The 26,796-nt window shown below is 53.8% G+C and overlaps 2 protein-coding genes across 9 annotated transcripts in view; one reads left to right on the top strand and one right to left on the bottom strand.

Annotated features, from left to right (window-relative positions):
• The window catches only part of CASKIN2 (CASK interacting protein 2), a 70,700-nt gene extending 50,972 nt beyond the window's left edge, over nt 1-19,728 (top strand). The window contains exons 3-21 of the mRNA XM_073311864.2: nt 380-431; nt 4,291-4,388; nt 4,902-5,047; nt 5,683-5,778; nt 7,636-7,766; nt 8,281-8,389; nt 8,942-9,050; nt 9,441-9,535; nt 9,812-9,929; nt 10,732-10,902; nt 11,539-11,660; nt 12,500-12,581; nt 13,795-13,889; nt 14,325-14,435; nt 14,766-14,867; nt 15,365-15,503; nt 15,759-17,996; nt 18,182-18,512; nt 18,885-19,728. Of these exons, the coding sequence (XP_073167965.2) occupies nt 380-431; nt 4,291-4,388; nt 4,902-5,047; nt 5,683-5,778; nt 7,636-7,766; nt 8,281-8,389; nt 8,942-9,050; nt 9,441-9,535; nt 9,812-9,929; nt 10,732-10,902; nt 11,539-11,660; nt 12,500-12,581; nt 13,795-13,889; nt 14,325-14,435; nt 14,766-14,867; nt 15,365-15,503; nt 15,759-17,996; nt 18,182-18,512; nt 18,885-18,981 (4,442 nt within the window). The 3' untranslated portion in view covers nt 18,982-19,728. The remainder of the gene's footprint in view (nt 1-379; nt 432-4,290; nt 4,389-4,901; nt 5,048-5,682; nt 5,779-7,635; nt 7,767-8,280; nt 8,390-8,941; nt 9,051-9,440; nt 9,536-9,811; nt 9,930-10,731; nt 10,903-11,538; nt 11,661-12,499; nt 12,582-13,794; nt 13,890-14,324; nt 14,436-14,765; nt 14,868-15,364; nt 15,504-15,758; nt 17,997-18,181; nt 18,513-18,884) is intronic.
• Nucleotides 19,729-22,451: 2,723 nt separating this feature from the next.
• The window catches only part of TMEM94 (transmembrane protein 94), a 99,529-nt gene continuing 95,184 nt past the window's right edge, over nt 22,452-26,796 (bottom strand). For all 8 annotated transcript variants that reach the window (XM_073311868.2, XM_073311871.2, XM_073311872.2 and 5 more), the window contains 2 exons: nt 26,333-26,503; nt 22,452-26,020 (listed from right to left, as the gene is read on the bottom strand). In XM_073311868.2, the coding sequence (XP_073167969.1) occupies nt 25,948-26,020; nt 26,333-26,503 (244 nt within the window). In that variant the 3' untranslated portion in view covers nt 22,452-25,947. The remainder of the gene's footprint in view (nt 26,021-26,332; nt 26,504-26,796) is intronic.

The raw sequence follows: 26,796 nt of genomic DNA, 5'->3' as shown, positions 1-26,796 counted from the left end.
GGGTATTTCCTCAGGCTACTAGCGGGTTCTTTTAACTCTTCAGACCAGTCATTGACCTCTTTCTATATCCCTCTGTCTAACCGCGCTTGCTGTATCATTGATCTGACGGTGCAAAGGTGGCAGGGTTAACAAATGGGTCAGGCAGCGTGTGTACAAAATGCTAGCTGCACCCCACTGTGGACATGTTCTCCCAAAGACCTGAGTTTTCCCAGAGTTTCTCATCAGAGGGCTGCACGTGTGATCCCTGTCTCAGCTGATGCTTTGTTAGGCCCTCTCTCCTGCTCCAGTGGGACGAGGTCTCCCATGCAGCCTGCATTTATCATGCAATGAGTAGTGGTTGTGGGAGTTCTACACTGACTGTCTACTCTTCTCTCTACAGAGCTCCTGGGATCAGCCAAGCGAATGAATGTGAATTACCAGGACGCGGACGGGTGAGTGTTTCCCGAACCTTCTCATTCAGTCTCCGTAATACGTTGGCATGGGCCGGTGGTGCCTCTGGGCCGCTAGCATCCCTGACTGTTCTTGGCTGCTGGTTTAGGGTTGGTTTAACAGTAACAGGACAGTTGATGGGTTTGATGTAGTGTGTCCTCTTGCGTTACTGACCAGAAATGCCCATTCTATGTATTCTCCAGCTTGTTAAAACCTCCTCCCTGCTTTGGACAACCTTCCAGGACCAGAGATGGGCACAGTATGGTGCCTGCCTGGAGCAGAGCACTTGGGGTAAAAGCCACTCATTGAGCCTGGGAGAACTGGCACCGCAGCCCATCAGGAGGAGTGTTAATTCCCAGTGCTGTGCCCGTTCCCTTTCTCCTCGCCTGCGTTCTATAGGCTCCCTTGGAAATTACTCTCTAGCCTGACCCTTTATTTTTATTCCACCCCCTCTCCAAAATCTCTTAAAAGACCAGCTGAGATTGCTAAACCACAACATACCTGCCTATCTCAGCACTTACGAAATCCAAGTACTTCTCAAAAATGATACTGAGTTAAGAAAACCACAAATGTTACACTGTCAATATAATAAACACACTATTCTTATCAAGTGTAAAGATATTTCATCCCCACCTTAATTCTGACCCATAGATTGGTGACAGTTTTTTATATATTATATTTGTTACTTTATTTCGGTACCTACAGGTTTTCTTTTAAGGGACTCTGTTAAATGGGAAACATTGTCAGTTAGAATGTTTATTGATTGACCACTAGGATTTTTTGGTAAAGTATTTAGGATGGCTGTTTCTTGAGAATGATATAGATGAATAGGAAAAGTGTAACAAGAAATGATAAGTTATTGATTTTTTGATAAAGATGTATGCGAGGCTGATCAATCTGTGTCAGACCCATTATGAATGTACAGTGGAATGTTCCCTTTTCCAGAAGGGTTTTGTGTGATTGTTTTCAAACTGCTGATGAAAGAATCGTATTTCTTTTGGATCAGAGAGAAGGTGGAGATGGTATGAGTATGAGTTGTGCGATGGTATGAGTCGTGCGTTGCATCAGACTTGATAAGAAGAGTGTGTGTGTTCTGCTAGGAGAGCAGTGTAAGGTTTATGACATCCTTGACTATACACTTCCTTGCTTGGGGTTTGTAAATGTTGGGGGAAGTGAGGGTTTATTTAGCAACCTTAAGCTGGTTTTTGAAACAAAGTTGTGTTGACTTTGGAATTTCCCAGGTTTTTGAGTTTCGTCTTCCTCCTTCCTTCCTTCCTTCCTTCCTTCCTTTTAAATGGAGACAAAGGTTTCGATTTGGACATCAATGAGATGGACTGATCACTCGATTGTTAAGCAGTGAACAGTGAAGCTCCAGTGGGGGCCTGCTGTGGTCAGGATACACCTGCAGAGATGTGCCCATTCACTAGGTCACTAAGTTAGCCCTGCATGGCGTGGCCTGTCTGGACTCTGATTACGAGTGAAAGTTGCTTAGAGCTCAGCAAATGTGAGTGTCCAAGCCAGGACTAGAACCCATTTCTTTGGATTCCACAGCTAGCGTCTCCTAGCCAAGTCATCAAACCACTGTGGTCCTGGGTCTCAGGGCACGCTGCTCTCTCTGGGCCCTGTTCCCTCTGAGACATTCCTATGGATAATGAGAACGTGCAGTGACCCGAGGGGTATTTCAGAATGTTAGGGGATCTAACCCCTCCTGTTCCTGGCATGAGCCAGCCACTACAGTTATGTCTACACAGCCCGTGACACTGAGCCTCTCAGCCCGGGTCAACAGATTCAGGCAGCGGGGCTCACACTAGTGGTGTGCAGACAGTGCTTTGAAGTTTTGGCTCAGGCTCTGGAGCCTAGGGACGGTGAGCTGCTGAGCCTGAGTGTCAGCTTGAGCCGCAACTTCAAAGCGCTGTCTGTACAGCTCTGTTGAGAGCTAGCATGAACCAGGCTAGGAGGCTTACTGCTGCGGGCTGTGTAGACGTACCGCATGTGCCTGGGGTAAGGAAGGAGCTTCCCCGTGGGCAGGTTACCCCAGAGTTTCTTGCCCCTTCATCTGAAGCAGCTCCTGCTGTGATCGTGGACTAGCGGGGCTCCTGGGCTGACCTGCTGCGGGAGTAGCTTTGGGATGGGATGCACACAAGCTCCTGTGGTGCATGGGGCCGCCCCAAGTGAGCTCGCCCACTCTTTGAACGTGGCAGGGGAAAGTTCCGTGCCAGCCCCAGAGCGTGAAGGGAGCAAAGCCTGACTGAGCTCTGAATTCCCATGCTGCTCCCTGTGGGCACTGAGCCTCCCTTGGTCAGACACAGCCCTTCACATGAATGAAGCAGCCCGGAGCAGGGGGAGCACAGGGGAAGGAGAGAGCACTCTAGACAAACAGGCCTCTTTCACAGCCCTGGAACACAGGGCTCATTCATTCTAGCTGGCCTCACACACTCTGCCATGGGCGTCTGACAGGGGGAGAGCCATCCATGCTGGCAGTGAGACTGCAACAGTCAGGGCCAGAGCAGGAGGAGGGGTTAGGCCAGGAGGGGAGTGGGACACACACACACACACACACAATGCCTGAGAATCGCCTGGAAAACCTGTCCCCTGGCCAAACCCCTCAAGTGCTGGGTTTTCTGCCTGCTTGTCCTGCTGCTGCCCAGAGAGCAGAGCTGGCCCCAGGTGGACTCTTCTAATTGCCCCAGCCTTGCTTGTTCCTTCCCTCCCTCCCCCTGTAGAGGGCAGAGTAAGGGTAAGGGGCTCTCCCACAATAAGACGATGACAGCATGTACTGCACATAGACCTCTTCCTTCACAGGTCCCTTGAAAAGGGCTGTGAACCTTTGGGATGCAAGGAGCTGTTTTCTCCCTATTTTGCTGCCAGAAAAACTGAGACTCAGAGAGGCAACTTGCCCAAGGCTCAGTGTCAGGGCCGACTGGAAACCAACAGAGTTTGAGCACAGCAGCAGGACCTCTGCCAGTGTGCTACGCAGAAGGGGTGCTCTGGCTGAGAATGCCTCAGAGACAGGGATTTGGAAGCAGGTGCTTCCCAGGGTGGGGGATTGCTAGGAGTTTAGTGAGAGAGGGACCAGGTCAGGCTGGTCACACTGGAGAGCTGTAAATAGAAAGAGATGGGGAGGGTGGAGAGAGAAAGCGCTGCTTGGATTGCTTTGGACTGGGAGAGCTTTTCCAGCAGAAAATGTGAGGGGGGCAGGATATAGTTCGATATATAGGATCAGGTCAGTCTCCTCTAACTCAAGGCATTTGGCAGAGGGTGTTCTGGCCTTGTGGAGAAGCTGCATCTCCTCTCAGGAGCTGTGTGCTATGGGTGTTGGTCTAAACTGTCCACAGACAGCAGCAGGAGAGGTGGTGGAGTAAGAGAGCAAGGCCTGGTTGGTGTCGCCAACCATGTATCAAGCTGCCAGGTCTCAGCATGTCTCCCTCAAATGTCTGGTGCCAGTTTGCTTTGGGGTCTCATGGGACAACCACCAGGTCTACAGGAGCCCGTGTGAGATGATTGTGGGGGGAAGAGTCCTGCCAGCTATGTCATGCCAAACTCCTCCGTTGCAGAGCCCTGCTGAACTCAATGGCTTTACACCAGGGACCTGGTGTATGTAATGAGTGGAGACTGACAGAGAACTGGGGTTTGCCCCTGTTCTAGTAGCCATATGGCCAGGAACTGTGGGAATGCCTGAGCTGTGGAGCAGCCTAGACTGAGAAACTGGAAAATGCAGGGGCAGTGGGAAATCGGCGCTAGATGCTTTTGATTTGGAGAGGAGAGAAATGGCCACCTTTGCCCCCATGCAGGGCTGGGCTTCGAGTGCATGGATCCATGGAGTTGGTTGCTTCTGAGACCCTTGTCTTTTGCTGTTCTCAGGTTCTCAGCACTGCACCATGCAGCCCTGGGTGGGAGCCTGGAGCTCATCTCCCTGCTGCTGGAGGCACAGGCCACTGTCGACATAAAGGACAGCAATGGTAAGCAGCTGGCTCACCTCAAACTGGGGCTCCACCCACCCTCTCTGCTGCTCCCCCTTACATCCAGGAGGGGACAGTGTCTCTGCCAGCCTACCACTTTCCCCTCACTCCAAGTGACTGAGGAGAACCCGTCTGCCTGTGTAAGGTGGAGGTGCCCTCTGCCTGCCCCCATCCTGAGGGAGCAGTGCACCTGTGACCCCTCCCATGGGGCAAAGCGCCTGAAGCAGGCCCTGCTTTGACCTTTCTTTTGCTGTAGTGAGTGTGGTTGGGAGAAGGCAGCCATAGAGTCATCTCCAGCTCCTCACCCCAGGGAGCTCCATTCACTTTGAGCTGGGGGGCTGATCTGGAGCCTCAGAAGGGGTCAGCATGGTGCTCGTTCTTCAGGCACCCCCATGGGGAGCTCAGCTTCATGAGGCCTAGTTCCTTCCAGCTGCCACCCTGGGGCTCCTACATCGCTATGTCGTGCTGAGAGCCGGCCCCTCTCGGCCTCCTCCTGACCTTGCTTCTCTGCAGGGATGCGCCCGCTGCACTATGCTGCCTGGCAGGGGAGGGTGGAGCCGGTCCACCTGCTGCTGCGGGCAGCCGCCTCGGTCAACATGGCGTCACTGGATGGGCAGATCCCCCTGCATCTGTCTGCGCAGTACGGGCACTACGAGGTGGTGAGTAAGGGAGCCTGGGGAGAGAGGTGACGGAGGCTGTGGGAGCCCAGGTGCCCTCAGAGGCACGTGTGCCCGGTCCCGAATCTCCTGGTGCCCCTCACCCAGATTTCCACGGGCCTATCCCCTATGCCAGCTGGTTGGCAGTGTGATGACATCGGGTCACTTAGCGGTGATGTAGCATTGGGCTGCCTCCAGGCTTCGGCCTGTGATCCTCTTGCCCCACAAGAGACCCAGACTCCACTCCTGGCGTGACTGCTTCCTCCCGGCTTGTGCGGGATGGACAATCTCTTTGGGAAGGCCCTCGCATCACTTTCCCACAAACCGCCTCTGCCTGGTCTAACCTGGAGGGGGCTCAGCCCAGCAGTCCTGCCTGGGAGGGGAGATGCGGCCAGGGGGCTGCGGAAATGGGGAAAGGGAGCAGGCCTTTCAGAAGGGGACAGGGTGCTCTTCACAGGCACCGGAGAGCACACCTTAGGCTGCTGTCCCAACAGGGCCTGTCCGAGGGAGAGGTGGAGGTAGGAGCCGTAGGAAGAGGGGAATAGTTTAATGGGGGTGTCAGGAGGCTGCTTGCTGGATGGAGCATGATCGCTGGCCTTCCTGCATTGCTCCCTTACATGTCCGTTACTCCTCTGCAGTCAGAAATGCTGCTCCAGCACCAGTCCAACCCGTGTCTCATCAATAAGGCGAAGAAAACCCCCATGGACCTGGCCTGTGAGTTTGGCCGGCTTAAGGTAAAGGACAGCTTGCCTGCAAACTGTGCAGAGCCGCTCTGTTACACCATCCCAGTCGTTCCTGACTGAGGCATTGTATTAGGGCTCATCTCTCTTCCCCTTCACAATAACAATACTACAAGGAACTGGCCAATGCACCACTGCCCTCCGCTGGATGGGATCAGAACTCCTCGGTGCATGTCCTAGGCCAGCGATCTCAAACTCAAATCACCATGAGGGCCACATGAGGACTAGTACATTGGCCCGAGGGCCACATCACTGAAACCTCTTTCATATAAAGGGACAAAAGCCCCATCCCCACACCCCACCCCCGCTGCCCCCGGCCCTGCCCCCACTCCACTCCTTCCATGCGGCCCCGCCTCTTCCCACCCTTTCCCCGCCCCCATTCCAGCCCCTTCCCCAAAGTCCCCACCCCAACTCCGCCCCGTCCCTGACCTTATTCCAACCCCTTCCCCAAATCCCCACCCGTGCCCTGCCTCTTCTCTGCCTCCTCCCCTGAGCACGTGGCCCCCCCGCTCCTCCCCCCTCCCTCCTGGAAAGCACTAAGCGCCGCCAAACAGCTGTTTGGCAGTGGGAAGTGCCTGGAGGTAGGCAGAGGAGTGGGGACACGGCATGCTGGGGGGGGGGGGGGGGGGGGAAGGGTTGAGGGGAGCTTGGCGGCTGCAGGAAATAACTCTGTGGGGGAGGGGGGACCTTAAAGCTTGGCGGGCCGCGTATTTGAGACCCCTGTCCTAGGCCCTGTGGTGCTAGCCACTGATGGAGGTTCTCCCTTAGCATCATGTGTTGGGGCAGGAAAATCTAGGTTCTCTCCCTGCTGTGGCTGTGAAGCTCCATGTGGCGGCCAGCGCTTTGTCCTTCGATAGCTCCTTCCAGCCCAAGCTGATTTACAAACAGCATGTCCACCCCTGAGGGAGGAGAGTGTCATTAGCTCCATTTTACCCATGGGGAAAACGGAGCGGCAGAGAGGGGCCAGTGGCAGAGCCCGGATAGAACCCGAGTCCGCTGCTCCAAGCACGGGATGCTGCTCCGCAACCCCCATCTTTCCTCTGCTCCCATTTAAGTCCAGGCTGGTGGCGACCAGACGGGCTGAGCCTTCCTAATCTCCACAGGCGCTGAGGGGGCAGGCTCAGCACAGCTGTGTTTGCGGGCCTGGGATTCCAACCTGGCCGGGCTCGAGGGATTCCTGTCTCGGCTGCTTGGGACAGGTGCACGGGTCGCCCTGCATTGCTGGGGCAGGAAGGCTCCCCCCACCTTGTGGGAGCTCAGCAAGCCTACAGAAACACACCCCTGCCATTCGCTGCTGTAAGGGGGCCCAGCCAGTGGGACGGCACTGAAAGCGTGCAGCCAGCTCAATGGAGCAGCCATGGACTGTTTCGCTCTCACCCTGGGGGCGGCAGGGGGCCGTTTTTGTTTCTGTCATTATAAATAGTGCTGTGAAAACAGCCCCCGCTCTAGGCGTCTGGGCTGCCCCAAGATACCAATAATTCCCCTTCTGTGTGGGCGTCTCCGGCAGGCCAGGCCAGGGCACGCCTGGGCCTCGGAATCCCTGGCCCTTGGGCCACCGTCTGAAAGGGGTATCAGGAAAGCAATTCATTCCTGCAATGACTGCTAGGGGCTTCAGGGATTGCTGGGCTCTGCCCTTCTCTGGTCCCCCCCCCGCTGAGGCTCTCTCAGCACTGGCCATGCACGTGGGGCTGGATCTGGCAGGAGCAGTCCAGGAAGTCCCTTCCTGCCCTTTGGAATGGGGCCAGCTTAGCCATCCACCTGCTGCTGCAGGGCTCCTGGGGAGAGTGGCGGGGGTTCATGTGCTCTCCTTTCCATGCTCCCCATCGTTCACCCATCTCTCGCCCACCCTAGGTTGCCCAATTGCTGCTGAACAGCCACATGTGTGTTGCGCTCCTGGAGGGTCAGTCCAAAGACACTAGTGACCCCAACTACACCACCCCTCTGCACCTGGCAGCCAAGAACGGGCACAAGGAGATAATCAGGTAACAGACAGCACGCTAGCCACTGGCCTCGCCCTGCCCCAAACCTGCCAGCCATGAGTTTCCTAACCTGCACAAGCCCGTAGCAGCGTCCACTGCTGATGCACCATGCCAGACTCTCCTCCTGCCGCTCCATTCCCCAGAGATCCCCATATGCTGCCCTTTGCTTGCCCCAGTCCTAGCCTTGGAGCTCTTTTTCCATGGGGCTTTGGGCCTTCTACTCCAGACCCCCCAGCCCTACTCCAGACCCCCCTGTCCATCACTGGTCCTACGGGCTCCCTCCAGTTCTCACCCTATGCAGTTGGAATTGACATTTGGCTTTGGTATCCGGTGAACCCAAATCACCTCATGATTTTACCCTGGTTGAGATAAGAGATTTGCCCTGCCCCACCCCAAGCCCTGATTCTGCCTGCTGTCCAGCTTCCTTGCCTCACTGCCCACCCTGTCCTCCTGGCTCATAGTGCCCACTTCCTCCTTCTAAACCACCACGGCTTATTCCCCCCCATCCTGCCCCCAGGCAGCTGCTGAAAGCTGGGATTGAGATCAACAGGCAGACAAAGACGGGCACGGCCCTGCATGAGGCAGCGCTCTACGGCAAGACGGAGGTGGTGCGCCTGCTGCTGGAGGTGAGCTGACAGGCCCTCATGGGGAGGAAGGGGAGCGGTACCTCAGCTACCAAATCTGCAGCCCCTAGGAGAGATGAGAGCGATCCACTACAAGAGACAGCAGCTGGTGACAGAGGGAGAGAGACAGTGGCTCAGCTCTGGAGGGCGATGGGGGAGGAGAGGTGTAGCCCAGGGCTTGGTTCTGAGGGGCAGGGGAAGATGCAGCCTGTGGCCTGACTGCAGTGGCTGGTGGGGGACAAGGGACAGAACCTCCCTCCATCAGTGCAGCTTCTGGGACTCGTTCCTGTCCTGGTCCTGCTCCCACTTCCTCTTATTCCCCCCAAACTGCCAGTGATAGCTGGTGAGAGAAGATGGGGGCTCTTCTCCCCCAGGCCTCTGAATGCTGGGCCCCCTGCTCCCCCAGAAGGGGTCTGGGCCTGCTGCACAGGAGGTGCTGACCTGCCTGTAGGCTGCCTCCGCAGCAGCAGTTCTAGTGTGAGGCATGGCGTCCCCTGAGTGGCTGCCCAATGGCCCCGGCACTGATGGGGTCTCTGCTGGCTCCCCCACGGGCAGGGTGGCGTAGATGTGAACATCCGAAACACCTACAACCAGACGGCCCTGGACATCGTGAACCAGTTCACCACCTCGCACGCCAGCAAGGACATCAAGCAACTGCTGAGAGGTGAGCTGGGTCTAAGCGTAATGCCAGGTTCTATTCCACACGCTCTGTAATCCCATGGGCAGAACCAGGAGCCCTGCTGCGGGGAGCTGATTGCCCGGCTCTCACCTGGCAGGGAGAAAACCTTTCTATGGGGGCGTGCGTGGCAACATCCCAACCCTCCTCCAAACAGGCCCTCAGCTAACCTGACTTGGAGTGTTCATGTGAGGGGCTTCAATACTTATATACGCATGCACTGGGGTTCCGTCTTTGGTGGGGACAGCAGGGGACTGAGTCCCTGGCTGTGCTATTAATGTTCGCGCTCTCTCTCTCTCTCTTTCTCTCTTTTCCTGTCCCCTGCCCTGTCCCCACGCGTCTCCCGTGCTCTTTCTTCCCTCTTTCCCTTCTCTTCAGAGGCATCAGGAATTCTGAAAGTCCGAGCTTTAAAAGATTTCTGGAACCTCCATGACCCAACTGCTCTCAACATCCGGGCAGGAGATATCATCACGGTGAGCAATCACCTGCAGCTGCGCAGAGACCATGGCTAATAATAAAGCTCCCCCACAGCCAAGGACCCTGTGTGTTCCCTACAGCACCTCCTGCTGGGCACAGCCGGGAGTTCCCCCACAGCCAGGGACCCTGCACGTTCTCTACAGCACCTCCTGCTGGGTGTGGCTGGGAGTTGCCCATAGCCAGGGTTCCTGTATTATGCCATGCTCTGGCTCCTGCTGGTGCTGGGACACCTGTAAGGAGTCTCTCACTCTCATGCCTGGTGCCTCACACAGGTCCTGGAGCAGCACTCTGACGGGCGCTGGAAGGGGCACATCCACGACACTCAGAAAGGCACTGATCGAGTCGGCTACTTCCCTCCCTCCATCGTCGAGGTCATCAGCAAGCGGACAGGTCAGTAACACACACACCGTCCTGGAGTGCATGGGGGGGAGGGTAGGCATATCTCTGACCTGGACTTCTCCCACCCTCACTACCACCCACCCCCTCCCTGGACCCAGCTCCCACTCCAGCAGCCAGTGGGAAGTGGCAGGGGTGTGGCTCTCTGTCTGACAGCGCCCCCTCTGGCTTGGAGGACTGGTAGCGCAGCAGATATGGACAATGGCTTCAGATGGGCTCAAGTGAGCTGAATCCTAGTCCCTAGGTGGGAGCAGATGCCCCTTTGTTTATAGGGGGAATAAGTCTGGTGTCAGCGCAGTCCCTGTGGAGGCTGGGTCCATGTCCCTGCAGCAGCCCACAACTCAGCCTAGCACTGGAGCAGCAGAGCTGGCTGCAGGTCAGGAGGGTGGAGCTGAGGGGGGTCCCTAGGCGTCAGGTTTGAGCTGAGGTGCGGCTGTGTGGGGAGCTCAGGACTACGAGCATTAGGCCAAGCTGGGGTGCATTGGCAAGGAGGAGTTAGCAGAGCCAGGTGTCCTGGGGCCCAGGCCTGCCCTAAGCATTAACATCTGTTCCTAGTGCGTTGAGACAGGAATGATGGAGTCAGGCCCCGTTCTCAGGGCCAGGGAAACTCTGGTACAGTCCTGGCTCTGCCCCAGGTTTGCCAGCTGCACACTCACCCACATGATACCTTCCTCTGCACAGCCCCACCCCCCACAGGCACAGTGCTGGGGTATTTCTGGACCCTGCTGTGACTGATGCTGCCCACTCCCCTTCCACACACTCTGCTCTTACACAAGTGTTTTGTCTTTAAATGCAGGCATGACTCTTCCCCGCTTGGTGCCTGCACACCAGCGCCAGGGCATTGCTGCCCCTCCCAGCGGGCTGCAGCCACTCCCAGGTGATGCTCCTCAGCAGGCACCCCTCAGCCTCCCTACTGCCTACGGCCACCTCACCTTAACCAGGACGGCCCCGGAGCATGAGAACTCAGGTCAGGGTCACTGCTGGGGAGGGCTGGACAGGGGCTCGTGTCCAGGAGCCCTTCCCCTCAACACCCCTCCCAAGAGATGGAGAAAATCCCCTTCTAGCTCCAAGCGGGAAATTAAAGCAAAGCAGCAGCCTCAGGGAAACCACAGCTCAGGGGACTGTAGAGGTCATTGACCCATAGATACCCCCACATCCAGCCACACACCTGCCATGGCTGCCCCCCACCAGACCTCTTCCCACCTACCCACCCTTCCAGCCTTTTTTCTAGAAACGGGATTGTCCTGTGTGCGCTAAGGAACGGTGAACAGCTGAGTGATTCTCTGTGCCACAGGGAGGGTTGAGGGTCTTGTGGAGGTTGGGCCCTATGCCAATGGCAGGCAGCAGAGTCTGGACAGTGCGCCTCATGCCAAAGCATGTGGGTCTCTGCACTGGGAACACCATGCCCTGTGCAGATGCCAGTTCCCTTCCTCTGGTCCCACAGCATCCTCTCTGCAGGGAATGGGAGTGCTGCGGCTTAGTCCATGCCCTGTCCCGGCGCTGAAGGGCTACAGGGATTGGGAGGTGCCAGCCCCAGGACGTCAGGCATCTTCTCCAGCATTCAGTTACATGGGCTCCGATGCCTCTTCTCTCTCCATAATAGCAGGAGACAGGAACAGCGTGGGCAGTGAGGGCAGCATTGGCAGCATTCGCAGTGCCGGCAGTGGGCAGAGCACTGAGGGCAACAACGGGCAGAGCACCAGTATCCTCATCGAGAACGCCACGGTAGGAGGGCAGATACACAGTGCCTGCTGCTCTGTGTCCAGGGAGCAGAGCAAGTCTCACGAGAAGTTTAAGGTCCAAGGGGGTTTGGGTCCACTAGAACCCGAGGGCTACTCTCAACTCCCCCCCTGGCTTTCTGAGCCTTGATTGCCTTTCTCTAGCCCCTCTAGGTTCCTTGAGCTGCCCTTTACAGTCCCATGCGTTCATACTGACCCAGGTCACAGGGCCCTCCCCGTTCTCTTTTTAACCCACCCTCTCCACCAGTGATTTGGACGTCCCAGGCCAGTTTCTCTGAGCCGATAGTTTGGTGGTTGTAGCAGCATACTGAGCGTCGGGGAACATGTCGATATTGCACATACTTGTGTTTGAACTGGCATGACCCTTGCAAGGGGCCAGTCTTGCTAAAACCACCCAGATGGAGAGGAGCCTTTGGAAATGCAGTCCTGCCACAGGGATGCACAGGGTTTGAGACTATCACTGTGCCAGGGATGCAGAGCTAAGTGAGCTCAGGGAGGATCTCCCTCAGACAGGAGTAGTAGGGCCTTTATCCTCTAGCTGTAGCCCCCAAAGAGCTTCCTGGGCATGGCTGACTGCATAGGTTCCCAGGGCCCTGTTCTCCTGTTGCAGGATACACAGACCTCCTGTCAAGAACAAGGCCTCAGGGCAGGGCTCTTATCCCAGGCTGTGCAAGGCAGTCCCAGTGCTGTCACCCCTGTGACATCCCTTCCTCTCTGCTGCTGTGTGAGAATTGCTCAGGGGCTGACCAGATACACCCAGTGCAAAGTTGCAAGTCCAGACCCACCATCTCAGACCCTTCTGATTGTCTCTTCTCTCTTATGAAGCCGCTGCCCCCTGGTGGTGAGGACCTGCAACTGCACCTCTTAGGATCAAATAGCCAGAATGGGCAGCTGAACTCCTTGACAGGTAAGGAGAGAGACTTCAGGAAGAAACAGGGGCTGTGGCTTGGAGTAAGTCAGAGCCACCCTCCATCCCCCACTGCCCTTACAGCTCCGAGCCAGTGTACCAGGCTCACCACCCCCAGCCCTTCAGGCTTCCCCAGCAGAGGGGCAGATACTCACTCTCAGGCCTTGCTTGGCAAGACGAAGCCCTTAGCATGTCCCACTACTGCAGAGCCCAGCACTTGGCACCACGGCGCAGAACACACCTTGCCCTGCTGCTGCAGGGGATGGCACTGCATTGACGTTGGAGGGTGCTTGCAGCTCGTTCTAGGCAGTTTTTCCTTTTACAATAAAATTGTGGTGGAAGGGAGGGGAAGGGTTAAGTAAAGGAGTGGGGATCAGGATATCCGGGTTCTATTCCCAGCTCTACCCTAATCTTGCTATAAGACTGTAAGTCACATTTCTTCTATCAGCTTCGGCTTCCCCCTCTATAAAATGGGGGAGAGATTTGCCTTCCTGCCTCCAAGGGTGTAAGGACGGTGCCTTGGCGCCCTCCCCCCCAAGCGAGATGGCTACGGAAATGCTATTATCCCTCTCCACACTTAACACTCAGTCCCTGTTTGCATTTGGTATTTTCTATCGTTAGAAAATGCAGGGGCTGAGGAGAGCTTGCTGAATGCCCCCTTGCTGCTGTTCCAAGGCCCGCTTCCTCTCCAGCAGCAGGGGAGGGGAGGGAATACTTTCCCCGCTCTGCTCCCAGCCTGCTCAGGGATGGTATCAGCTGCAAGAGACAAATTGTGTTTTGAGATCAGACAAACCAGTCTGCCGAGCTCACTCTGGGCTGTTGCCAGCTGCATGGGGGTCAGAGCTAGGTGAAGGCTCTGGGTCTCTCTCATGCTTTGGAGGAGTTAGACACAGAGGGGGCTTTGAAGTGGGTATAAGACATCCTGCTCCAACAGCTGCAGCACATGGCTGGCAACTAGGAAACCTGGGGTCTGTGCTCTGCTGCTGGCTCACTGGGTGACCTTGTTTGTTAGCACCCCTGCCTTCCTCACTGCAGCAGGCCTGAGAGTTCTGCCCCAGCGGAGGGTTAACGAGCTGTGGCGCAAGGTGCTCTGAACTATTCACACTACAGGGCAAAATGTTCAGCTCCTCCCAGGCCCATGGTCTCTCTCCCCAATGGGTCTCATCCTCTGGCCCATTCCAGTAACTACCGCCCCCTCTCTCTCTCTGCTCAGGAACCCTTGGGCGCCAGAACCTGACCAACTGTAACGCCAGCAACAGGATCTTCTCTCACCAATACCTCCGCCCTGAACAGCTCTTGGAGGGAAAGGTACCTGGGCCCCTGAGAAGGGCTTCAATGCTACAAATTGTGGGTGAATATTTTAGAGCAGGGGCCCAGGCCTGGCCAACCCATGGGCTCACATTTTAAGCAGCTGCTACCTTTGACTCACTGGCATGGGGGAAGCCCTGGTGAAATGGCCACCTCTCACATGAGTCCCTCCACAGGCACACGTAGCAGCAGGGGCTGAAGAACACTACAGGGCATGGGGCCAGAGAAGCAGGGATCTGGTACAATCCAGCTCTTTCAGAATGCTCTTGCCCTATTCCTTTTATTCCAGCCAGTTTGACAGTATAGGGGTGGGAGTCATTGTCCCCGTCCCAAGGGGACGTGCTGCATTGCACAGAGCAGCCTGGAACATTTCTGCCCCTCCCCAGCCCATGCAGCCACCGTCATGGGCTGTTCTGTGTTGGCTTTTCTCTCCAGGATGCAGAAGCCATTTACAACTGGCTGAGCGAGTTCCAGCTAGAGTTCTACACGGCCAACTTCCTCAATGCTGGTTATGACGTCCCCACCATCAGCCGCATGACCCCAGAGGTAAGGTCAGGCGGGTTCAGGGGCTACTGGTGAGAGCATGGCCCCAAAGAACAGGGCAGTGCCAGGGTCCAAAGGCAGGGGCCCAGCCACTGCTGCTTGCCTTTTCCAGTGACTGGCACCACACCTTAGACTGTGGCTGTCGGAGAGTCCCTGCCATTCCCACTCTTTAGCTGGTATTTCTAGAGCATCCTTTGCTATAGTACAAGCACTAAGCCGTGCATCTCCAAGGCATTCCCTCCACACTGAAGTGGGAGCTGCTGACTCCTTGCACTACATCAGCTAACTTTTGAGCATCCCCATTAATGAAGGTAATCGCTATGTTTGTTTTAGGACCTAACAGCCATTGGGGTGACTAAGCCGGGGCACAGAAAGAAAATCTCCACTGAGATTGGGCAGCTCAGCATTGCAGAGTGGCTGCCAAATTACATTCCTGTGAGTATTTCTTGTACTTTGCACCAGCATTACGGGTGCCCTGAGGCTGTTCTCAGGCACAGATACTGGGCTCTGGGCCCTGTGAGATTGTGCACTTTTCCTTGGGGTTGTGGCTGGCACAGGTTCCCACTGTGTGTAAATGAGGCAGCAGGCCCAGCAGACTCAAGTGCAGGTTTTAACGAGAGTCCACAGTGGGTCATGCAGCCAGCCACGCAAAAGCAGCAGGGGGTATGCAGGGAAGAGCCTTGAGTGAACTGACAGTGATGGCTACATGGGCATCCTGCTGTAACATCCCTTCCCCCTGTAACAGCACAGGGATGGCCTAGCCTAGGCAGAGAGCTGCTCGCATGGAGCAATCTGGGACACTCCCAGGTGTGTGGAAGTGTCTCAAAGGGCAGCAGGGAATGCAATGCCTAGTTCTCTCACAAGGCAGGTAGGAAAGAGCCATCCGTTGCTGGGATGCTAATGAAAATTGTCCCTGTTGCTGTTCTCTTTAGGCCGACCTGATGGAGTGGCTGAGCGCCATTGGGCTGCCCCAGTACCATAAGAAGCTGGTGAGCAATGGCTATGACTCCATCAGCATCGTAACAGACCTGACATGGGAGGACCTGCAGGAGATTGGCATCAACAAGCTGGGTGAGTTGCTGGGACTGCTCAGCAGCCATAAGGGTGGAGAGCAGCTAAATCTGTCAGTCAGGTGTAGAAGGGTGGAGCCTCTGCCCTCTATGATGCTGGCTAAAATCCAGCCCATACTGTGGTAACTGCAAGGTCTGATGACATCCTGTGTGCAAAGGTGCCAGTGCTCAGGGGTCCACAGCATTAAAACCACAATTGTCCTTCCTGTTGGGCCACGGAAACTGAACTCTCCTTTCACTCCTTTGCCATCTGCAGGCCACCAGAAGAAGATCATGCTGGCTGTCAAGAAGCTGACAGACATCCGCAAGAACCTGAACCAAGCCGACACCAAACTGGCAAGACGCAAAATCCCTGGGGCCCTGGACATAGTCACCATTGAGTCTGTTGAGAATGGAGAGTCCCAGTCTCCACACACGCCCAAGATGATAACCTTCCAGGACAGCGAGCTGAGCTATGAGCTCCAAACAGCCATGTCCAACAGCTGCCAGGAAACGCTCCCCATGAAGAACACTCAGGGGATGTCACGGAGTCAGGAGAGCATTGGAGTGCGCTCCAGAGGGTCAGGGCATTCTCAGGACAACATGTTGTCCAAGACCATCCTCTCCAGCCATTCCCAGGAGAGCCTGGGCAGCGGCAGCAGCAGCAGCGGGCACTCCTCCACGCAGCCCCGGCAGAAGGAGAATGCAGACGTTCTGCCAGGGAGACCTAACCAAGATAATTCCGGGAAGGTTATTACCAAGCTGACCACCCAAGAGGGACTGAATGGTTACTCCAATGGGTGTGGAGGAAGCCCTCTGAAAGAGAGGAACCTCCCCGAAGGGACAGATCAGTACCAGCGGCCTGTGGCTCAGAAAGGCAGCGTTCCACTGTTACAGCCATCCAACTCTCTACCAGCAGCAACCCCCTGCACCCCACCGCAGCCGCCCAACAAGGGCACAGCACCCTACGTCTTCATGTATCCTCACATCTCCTTGAAATCCCCCGGTGTTCCTGAGCAGCCCAAGAACCCAGCACACCTGTACCCCCAGTTCTCCTCGACCCCGAGGAGCAACCTCCAGTCATCAGCTCAGAAAGCTTTCTCTTATCTCCATTCCCACTGCAGTGGCACAGAATCACCATACGTGTCTCCAAAGCCTGGTGCCACCCTGGGCTCCTGGCAGGCTGGAGAACAGCAAAATGGAGACACCTTCAAATACAAGAAGCGCTCTCACAGCCTGAACCGCTACGCTCTGTCGGATGGTGAGCATGAGAAGGAGGAGGGAGTCACTAGCACCCTGGGCTCCTACGCCACCCTCACCAGGCGCCCAGGACGGAGCCAAGTGCCACGCACCTATCTGCAGTCAGACAGCAAGGTCGTTCGCAGCCAGTCCTTCGCCATCCGCGCGAAGAGGAAAGGGCCTCCACCCCCACCACCTAAACGCCTGAGCTCTGTCTCCAGTGCCCAGGCTATGGAGGCAGAGGGGGAGCAGGGTCTGGAATCAGAAAGGCAGCCAGCTGTTGCCCAAGATTCAGTGGATGTGGCTCCCTCAGCATGGCTGGGCACCAGCAATGCAGGCACCAGCCAAACAGTGAAGAGCATAGCTGCAATGCTTGAGGTGCCCACCGTAGGTGGGAGTCCACCAAAGCCTCTTCTGTTACAAAAGCCCCCAACTCCAGATCACGAGCTAGTTTCTAGAGCAGGCTCAGATGGTCAGCCCTGTGGAGCCAGGATCTCTGAAGGCTCCTGCAGCATGAGGCTCTCGGAGAACGAGAGAGACGCCTTTGGAAACAACAGGCCCCGCCGTCGCACGTTAAGCGAACCCAGTGTCACCACGATGGAGGCCTTGCAAAGCAGCCTGGAGGATGTCCAGTCTGACACAGAGGAGGAGCGGAGACCTGGCCCAGAGGACTGTGAGATCTCGTCGTCGTCCTCTCAGAACAGCTCCAGTGAGTGCATTCCATTTGCAGAAGAAGGCAACTTAACCATCAAACAGCGACCAAAGCCTACTGGGCAACACAAGGCAGAAGCTACCAGCCGGGACTCTGAGTCCAGCTCCCTGACAGCTGCTGATGTGGGGCCTCCCTGCTCCTCTGCTGCGAAGGACTTGGGAGGAAACACAGAAAAAGAGTTGGAAGTTCTGGAATTCAACCTCACCGAATCTGACACGGTGAAGCGGAGGCCCCGGTGCAAGGAGAGGGAGCCACTCCAGACTCTGCTAAAAGTGTTCAGCTTGGCTGGCCAGAACCAGGCTCTTGCGAGTCCGCCCCCACAATATGCACAGGCCCAAGCCGTGAGCATCATGGGCCCAGCGCTACAAGTGCCAGAGCCGGAGCCCGGGGGGAACGGAGATGGTTTTGATGACGACAGAGTGGAATTCAGAATTGCTGAGATTGAGAAGAGCATCCTGTCTCTGGAGAAGGGGGTCAAAAAGCCTCCACTTTCTCTGAAATCAGCCAGCCCTGGGGAGCTGCATGAGGGTGCTGTCCATCTGAGGACCTCACCTGTAGGGCCAGGTACATGCAACATGGTGTTCGTATTCAGAGTGAACTAAAAGCTCCTCCTGGGGGGGGCGCTGTACGGAATACGGTGGGGTGGGGCAGCTGTCAGCTACATCCCTTGTGTGTGTGTGTGTGCTCCCAGAGCCAATGTACACCGCATGGGGCCAGGACTGAACTAGGTTTTATCTGTTCCCTTCCAGATGCCTCAGTCAAGCACACGTCCGTTGCTTCGACGAAGCTGGTATTTTCAGGGCCAAAAACGATTTATCAGCAAGTCCTGCAGCCCTCCCGGAATACCATCGCCCCCTGGGCAACTGCCGAGATGGCAGGATCTACTGCTGTTGCCTGCCCATCGAAGCTGGAGATTGGCAACAAGGCAGTCTTGAGCAGCAGGATGCCCATTTTTATGAAGCCTTTGAGTGCTGCTCCAGATGCAGCCCTGGCTCAGCAGAGACTGGAACAGACCAACTCCTCCCTGGCAGCTGCGCTGCAGGCTGCTGAGAAAAAAATAACAGCCGAGGAGTTGGACAGGTGAGGGAACAGCCCTGGGGGGAGAGCAGGGCCGAGTGGGTAAGTTATCCCTCAGCCACATATTCCTCAAGAGTGCCTAGAAACACTTGGGCCAGGTTCTATTTCAACTTCCTCCTCTGCTGGGCCAAGGGTCCATCAATCTCTGTCATGGCACTGTTAAAACACAGTTCCATTGTGCAGGGGGGCCCATGAATGCTAGTCCCGTTCCTGAGCTGTGCACAGAGCAAGGCTTGAGCAATGGTTGGGTCCAACCAACACCTTGGTTTGGGGGAGGCACTGGGGCCCACCAGGCAGTGTTAGCTTAACAGGGCACCGAGGCCTTCACTTGTCACATGGCCTTACCCATCCTGCCTTTTCTTTCTTTCTTCTCAGTCACTATGGGGCTACGCACTCAGCTAATAACATCCTGGAAGACATCAGCAACATGTTCGATGACCTGGCTGACCAGCTGGACGCCATGCTGGACTGAGACTTGGTCCCCTGCCACTCATCCCCAGTTGCTGTGCTAATGCCTGAGGGGGGATGGCCCTGAACTCTGCCCAGGCATCGCTACAGCTGCTCTGATCCTTCTCCCTCCTGCACTTTAGGGCTTGGAGTGTGCACCTCCCTCACCTTTCCTGGCCCACTCAGGGCATCCCCATGGACTGGAGAGCCAGCAGCCTAGTCACAGCCCCAATGTCCCTTTGTAGCTGCAGGAGACGAGAACAAGGAAGATGCAGCTACACCTTTCCACCCTCAGCAGAGTTTGAGTGAGTGCAGCAACGCTCACTCCTGGGTGTCCAGCCTCCCTCAAGAAATGAGCTCAGCTGCTGGCTGCAAAGAGCTCTGCTTCATCAGGGGCCTTTTCCTCACTAGCCCCAGTGCGGAGTCCTGCCTCTTATTATTTAAACCCTGCCAACAGCATGTTGCGGGAGAGGACCTCCTTGGGCAGGCACAGCAGAGCCAAGCACTTAATGCGCAGCCCCAGCAGGGCCTGTCAGCTGCTGAAATAAGACGGGACTTGTTGCAGCTTGGGAGCTCTCTGGGTGAGAAGAAAGCTGCCTGCTTTCTTAGCACATCAGCGTAAGGCAGCGTGTAATCCAAGTGGATTTAAATCCCTACAGCAGTGCCCTCAGAGCCGCCCTGGGACAGCACTGGTACAGTCTGTACCCCATAAAGGAGCAAACGGGCTCAACACTTCACAATCGCTTTGTCAGGAAATTAAGATCTACCTGACCTGCTTGGATTCATTCCTGGTTAAAAGAAAAGGAGGACTTGTGGCACCCTAGAGACTAACAAATTTATTTGAGCTACAGCTCACGTCATCGGCTGCATGCTCAAATACATTTGTTAGTCTCGAAGTTGCCACAAGTCCTCCTTTTCTTTTTGTGGATGCAGACTAACACGGCTGCTACTCTGATTCCTGGTTAAATGGCTCCTAGCCGAAGACTGGGATGAGCATGTTTTGGGGTAGTCAGTGCCAGCCTGGCTAAAGCATGTTGCTACAGCTGAGGGTGCCCTCTGCTGGCTCGAGATCCCTACCCACACCCTCCACAGTATTGCATATCCAGTCACTTGGGCAGGAACAGGTTGTTTTCTTGTGGCAAACACATTCTCTTCTTTCCATGTGACTACTCTAGCCCAGCTCCAAGCAGGGAGGGAGACAGACCTGGAACAAGACTCCAAAGCTGAGTTGGAAGCAAAGATTTTTTTTTTTAAATGCTAGCAGCATTTGGCAACCTGTGAAGATGCTTCTTAACCCTACTAAACACTGACCAGCTTCTAGAAGAATGGAGCTAGAAACGACCTCACTGCACTAAGTTAGTTTTAGCTCCCTAACAGCTACTGTAAATAGAAGTTGGACTCACCCACATCGACAGGGCTGAAGCAAAGGAATGGCAGCCACAATTTTTTCATTCCTAGCAGCAGTTAGATCTGGATTGCTTTAAGAACAAATTTTTCTTGAAGGATCTGTATGGGGTCACCTGAAATGCCAAAACTAATTAATGCACCAGAGCAATAAAAGGGAAAATTTGCACATTTTGTACTAAGGGATCATTTGTTGCAAAAATCACCAAGCAAATCTAACTTTTTAAAATTAAAGCTAAATTATGGAGGTGACTGAAGGAAGCAGCAGCCTTTCTCATCCCCCAGGGAAATTTGCACCTCAAACTATTAGACTGTTTACAGTATCAACTCTCCCTGCACTAGAAAGAGAGCAGCCCCTTGTAAAATCCACCCACCCCAGCCCATGTATTTCTCAGTGACCTACTCATTTGTGTGGTAACCATTTGTACCATGATCCCTACCGGCCAGAGATGGAATTCATGCCAACCTGGCCTCTATGGAAAAACACAACTTGTCAGGGGGCAAGGTTGGGCTGTAGATTTGATGCTAACCCATCTTGGCCCTAGCTAGTCAGTATCTTTGTACTTTACGTTGCCTGAAATACCGCCGTGTGTGAAACCGCAAGTGCTACAAAAGTGAACTTTTAAAAATAGCTGCAACCAGTGGCACTTTATAAAAAGGTTTTAAAATAAATCTTTTTAAAAGGGGTGTTCATGTCCCAGGAGTTGACTTGGGACTAGTCCAACATTTTCAATGTTGATAAACTGTAAATGTGTGGGTTTTTTTTTAAAAGACAAAATGTATATATTTTAAATGTGATTATATATTTACTAACCAGATTTCAAGTGTCATTATCTAGGGACAGGGATAAAAGAGACACTGGGGTAGAGCTGCATTACTCTGAGCCACCACAGGGGCAGGAGAGTGCTGTTCTTACAGTCAATAACAGAATTACATATTTGTTTTTCTCTCAGAGGAATGCTTATTTTTCAAGTTCTAGATCTTTATTTTAAAGATATTGTATGCTGTGTAAATTATGTATGGGCATGACTGTGTCTAACCAATTCCTGTTCTGTGCAACCAGGGAGCTAGGGAAAAAATTAGTCCACGTAATCGCCAGACTGACAGATTTTAAACCATCTGGACTGTTTGCATTAATTATGCAGTTTGTTTTCCACTAACATCAATTAAGACTTAATTCTATTAAAGAGTGGGGCTTTTTTCCCCTTTGATAGTTCTGCCTAATTGACTCAGTTGTCTCTTTCATGTTAATACTATTGTCCACTTGCTCTCTCTGAGGGTGTCTCTAGGGACAAAATCTTGCCATTGACTTCAGTGGGACTAAGATTTGACCTTACATGTTACCCCTGTAGGGTGGTCAAAAGTAAGGGAATTGATGGCACAGAGTAATGGTTAGAGCACTGGGCTGGAAGCCAGAACTCCTGGCTTATCATGCAACAGTGAAACAAGTCACATCCTTATCTACATTTTCAAGGCAAGAAAATACTTCCTTCCTAATCCAGTTTGAGATCAATGTCCAGCACTGTTACAATGCTGCGGTCTTGCTGAGCAACGCATAGCTGGTGGCCCAAGCCCAGCCCTGCTTGGTCTCTACTAATCCATTTTTCTCCACTTTTCCCAGTACCCACTTGCCTCAGCTCCAGCCAGTCCTTCACCTTCCCCCTCTTGACTCCAACACCACTAAGACTCCTCTTCTCTAGCACCAGGACCGAAGTGATTCAGACATTAACTAGGCCTCACAACACAACAGCTGCTTGGCCAAGTTCATTACTAGAGTAACTGATTACTGCAGCTGCAGTTAGTACAGTGCTCTGGGATCCAGTGGAATGAGAAGTGCTAGGCAAATAGTTATTCTGCAGAACAGATGCACACAGATATGAAGTGATTTGCCCAAGGGCAACCTGCGACCCAGTGGCAGAGCCAGGAATGGAAACCCAAAGTGCCAAGCTCCTTTGACCACACTGCCTCCCACTACACAATGAATCAGTTTCTCAGAGGGGAACCAAGCTACGTAACCCCTCCCCCACAGAGCATGGAAGCTCTCACTAGTATCCACTCAACCAACTGAAAGCAAGCTCCCTCTCCCTGATGCACAGTATCAGACAATCATTTATTGCCATTCATACATTGGGTGCTTGTGTTTTTTATACAATTTACAAGTTTTAATACAAATCAAAAAATTTTTTACATACATCCAAAAAATTTTAATTTTCAATATAAAATATACACCATTTAAAAACATTTTGATGTAGGAAATTCCTTTCCAAAGCCGTGCACTCATGCCTTTCCAAAACCCTGGTTAGCTAAGAGGGGAGGAGGGGTGTGAGGTGACAAGGCCTGTACAGAGACAAAGGCGACTACCAAAAAGGCTCAACTCTAACATTTTGGCTCCATCTGAGTCAAACCAGGGAGGGAGAGTGTGGCAAGAGGGAAGTATTTTCAGAGTGATCACCACAGAAAAGGAAATCTACAAGACATGCCCCCTCTAGAAGAGAGACTGGCCAGCTCTGAGCTTTGGCAGCTGCTGCCTTTAAAATCACACTATAAAACATTTGGGGAAACAAAACAAGCTAAGATCTCAGATCCTTGAGAACAAAATTGTGCAGTTTTAAGTGTGACTCTGGCAGTGGGAGGCTTCATGTTTGTGTCTGACTTCTGTTCAAATCAGCTCAGCTTGCAAGTAAAGAGAGAGGTTTTTCCTACCTGCTAACCCTGCAAATTCACCCTGAGATCTGAAAGTCAAGCTTGGTTCTTGCTGTCTCAGGCATCACCAATTTTGCAATTTAAATAAGTGTCCATGCCAAGGCAGAATCCAGCTCACTCTCCTGGAGCTATGTCAGCCCTGCATGTCTAAAAAGAGTAAAAATAATAGAAGGCTTAGTCTAGTCTGTAAAAGGAGCAGATGTAACTGGCTACACGCAGAGAGCCACCTACTAGAGTACGAAAGGACTGGTTTTACGTTGGAACAACATAGTACAACCCCATAATGGCTGTTGATCAGAGTTCCCAGCCATCTTGAGTTGTTATCCCCAGCAGCTCTGAGCTTGGAGATGCAGACTGTAATCTTTTTAAAGTTCTCTAGTTAGCTCCCTCCAGCTACCCCCTTTGGACCTTGTCTACACTAGGCAATCATGTCTACTAGTATGTTTTAACTAACACAATGTTAGACATGATTTTTCCTTCAACCTGGACAAGTACACTTGTGTTCAAATGTGTGAACCCCAGTATTCACCAAAATAGGCCAATACGTTTTAAAAACATGCATTGTTCCTGTCTACATTAGGTGCCAAATCATGTTTAGCATCACACTTATCAATTCACGTGTCTAACATGATACAATTTCCCAACATAACCAAGGCACCTGCTAGACTGTGCTGGAAAGGCAGAGCCTCCTTCACTTACTGTATCTGACCAAGTTCATGCTTGCAGGGACAAATTGTTAAGGCCCAGAGCAGAATGCCACCTAACCCCACCCTCCCATTCACAAAACCATACCCCAGCTATTCCAGTATATTTACTCTGACAGAGGTGCTCACACATACCCCCATTCTTCCCCCAGTACCTATTTGGGATACTGGGGCTTGGGGATGTTGCTTAGAGTCAATCATCCTTGGTTTTGTTACTGCTCTCATTGAGACACATGGCCAACAAGGGGGAGCAACAAGGAACTGGCTTAGGGGGTCTCCACCCTCCCAGTCTGTCAGGAAATGATCAACAGCTACTACTCTGCTCCAGGCCCAAGGTGACATCTGTGTTTTGTGAAGTTACTATGGAAGCACAGATGGAGCCAGGATTTGCCTGACTTGGTCTGGTCTCCAATTTTCAGCACTGGGAGTGGTCTGTTAAATAGGCCCACGAATTCTAGTCTGTAGCCAGAGCCAGCACCAACTCTGTGTAAAGGTGCAAGGTGGCTCCTGCAACCCCAGGCTTCTCTGCATTGGGACTTTTTACCACTGCTGTAGCCTGAGTCTGTGCAAATGTGCTGTGCACATAATGCCTTGCACCGGTGTGGCATGGGATAGACAAGCCCTCCCATGAAGCTCTCTCCAAGTTCAGAGGGATGCGGTCCACATGGGAGTTCCCTTGCAGTAGGTCAGGAGGTGGGGAAGCAGAATGGCACAGCTAACCCCTAAAGAACCAATTTTCCTACAACCAGAAGCCATGAGGAAAAGCTGCAAGGGTGGTGCTCAAAGGGGGGAATGGAAACATAGCTATGGGGAGGGGGATGTTTTGAAACACTAGTACAAAAGGACATGATCAGAGGGAATTACACTTCTGGGAAGGCAGCCAGTTCCCGCCCTGCTCGTCATTCACAATTCCAAGCAGCAGGGAGATCCTGTTGCTGGGCCTGCCTGTAAACACACCTGCTTCTAGGAAAGGCTGGGGGCCCCTGAAATCAGAGTCAGCTGCAGACACCGTGCCTGGGGCAGGCAGCTTAGCTTAACTTAGCCAGATGCATCCCCCACCCCCCGGTCTCAGACAGGTCTGCCTAAGCAGGATGGTCACAGCGAGGGTGATCTGCATAAGTCAGTGAAAGACCAGAAATCCACCATCATGAGGGAGACAACAGTAAAGCTGCCTTGTTTGCAGCTGGCATTAAGGGAGTCTCCCCTGACGCATGAGAGCTGGCCAGGCCAAGAAGATTATCAAAGCTGGACCACTTTGGCGTGGTCCCCAAAGGGCACTCCCTGGCCCTCCTGAAGGCAGGCAGGGCTTGGGCTCTCATGCAGATAGTAGTTAGAAATACCCCTGGGGGCAGGGGAGCCTCCATCATGAGATTCAAATAGAGACTCTGCTTCCCCACTATTTGGGACCCCAGCAGGCCACTTTCCAGTCGTGCTGCAAGTATGCCCACCGTCCACTAGAGGGCAGGCCTGACTGCTGCCAGAGACACTAGGTGGCTTCCATGATGCAGTGTGGGGCCCCAGGGAGCCTGAGCAGAGCCAGCTTTGGAGAAAGGCTGCTTCCAAACAGGAGCACTCACAGAACGGCAGGAGACTCAAGGCTCTGATCCAGGAAAGCGTAGGGAAGGGCGGCCAAGATGGGAGATGGGGAGGGCACATACATACAACATAAAATCCTTTAACAAAAGGGCAAAACGGCAGAAAGAGGGTTTTCAATGGGGATTTCTTATACCAGCAGCTCTGGATTTCCCCCCCATCAACCCCTCCCTCTCCCAACAGACTCAGCAGCCATGCCAGGGCCCTGATCTGCACAGACAGAGCTGATCCTGGAGGAAGAGTCCACAAGGGGAAATTGCTTCATTTCAATGTCATCAGGGTACTAAAAATAAATAAATAAAAGGAACAGCAGCCTGCAGGGCAGCCAGAGCTCCCCGCTCCCCTGGAGCGCTGCAATGGGGTAAGGGGCCTCAAACCTGCTCCTGGGCACAGCTACAGCAGTGGCTTCTCTCTCTAAGGTCCTGTCGCTGTTTGGTGAGGAGCCCTGGCGGGTCCACATGCGTAAGGGAAGCCTTGCGAAGCCTCCAGAGCAACCACTCTTGCCACGCAGGTCAAGGCTGTATGGGGACAGGAGCATATGTCCCTCACCCCACGCGGCATCTCCACAGGACTCCTGCTGCCGCGGTTCAAAATGGAGAATTCATCCCCAGTTTGGTTTCAAACTGCAGCTTCTGCCTCTTTTGGTAACGGACCCGCACCCTGGAAGGGACAGAAAGGAAGAGCAGCACGTTAGGGAAGAGGGGCAAGTCCTGCAGCTCACAGAGCAACCCACCCTTGAGAACAAGGACACCCAAACGTCCAGAGCCCAAGCTGCGGGCCCTCTGTAGCCAGCCGGCCCTGCACACTGCAGCAATGCACCTGGTCCCTGCAGCATGCTGCTTACGTAATGGCATGGCCATATATTCCACATTATTCTTCATCCTGTTTCTTACGCATCATCTCAGCCCAAGAACCGGCCACGAGCTGGGGCGGAACAGGTCAGCAGGCTCCCCTCCCACTGCCGTTCCTTACCGGATTTCGTGGAGTTTGACGATCTCGTTGACAATTACCACGAGGATGAGGGAGTGGAAACCCAAGAGCCATGAGACCAGGGAGATGTGAACATCATTAAAGGTTAATGGAGAGTCTAAGTTTGTCCACAGCTTCAGATCCAGAGCCGTCTGCATCACCTGACCCAGCAACCTAATTCAATGAATGGAGACAGCAAGGCTTAGACATGCCCACATGCCTCCTGGAATCAGTGATGTAGGGCTCAGGCCCAAGTATGCCTGTTCCTGCAACATTATACAAGGTACGTGCCCTTCTGCTGACAGGATCAAACTAGGACCTGCCCCAATGCCCCGGATCCCACGCTGCTGAGCTTGTTTCCCACCGTGCTTAGCCATTTCATGGGAGTCTTTGTACAGATAGTACTGGGGTAAGTGTCCGGAGCTGTCGGGAGCCTGCTGAACTAAAGACAGGCCCTGCCCCTCCCT

Source organism: Lepidochelys kempii, chromosome 14 (genome assembly GCF_965140285.1).
Source record: "Lepidochelys kempii isolate rLepKem1 chromosome 14, rLepKem1.hap1, whole genome shotgun sequence".
NCBI lineage: Eukaryota > Metazoa > Chordata > Testudines > Cheloniidae > Lepidochelys > Lepidochelys kempii.
Note: the sequence above shows the minus strand (reverse complement) of the source record. Positions and strands in the feature narration are given on the sequence as shown.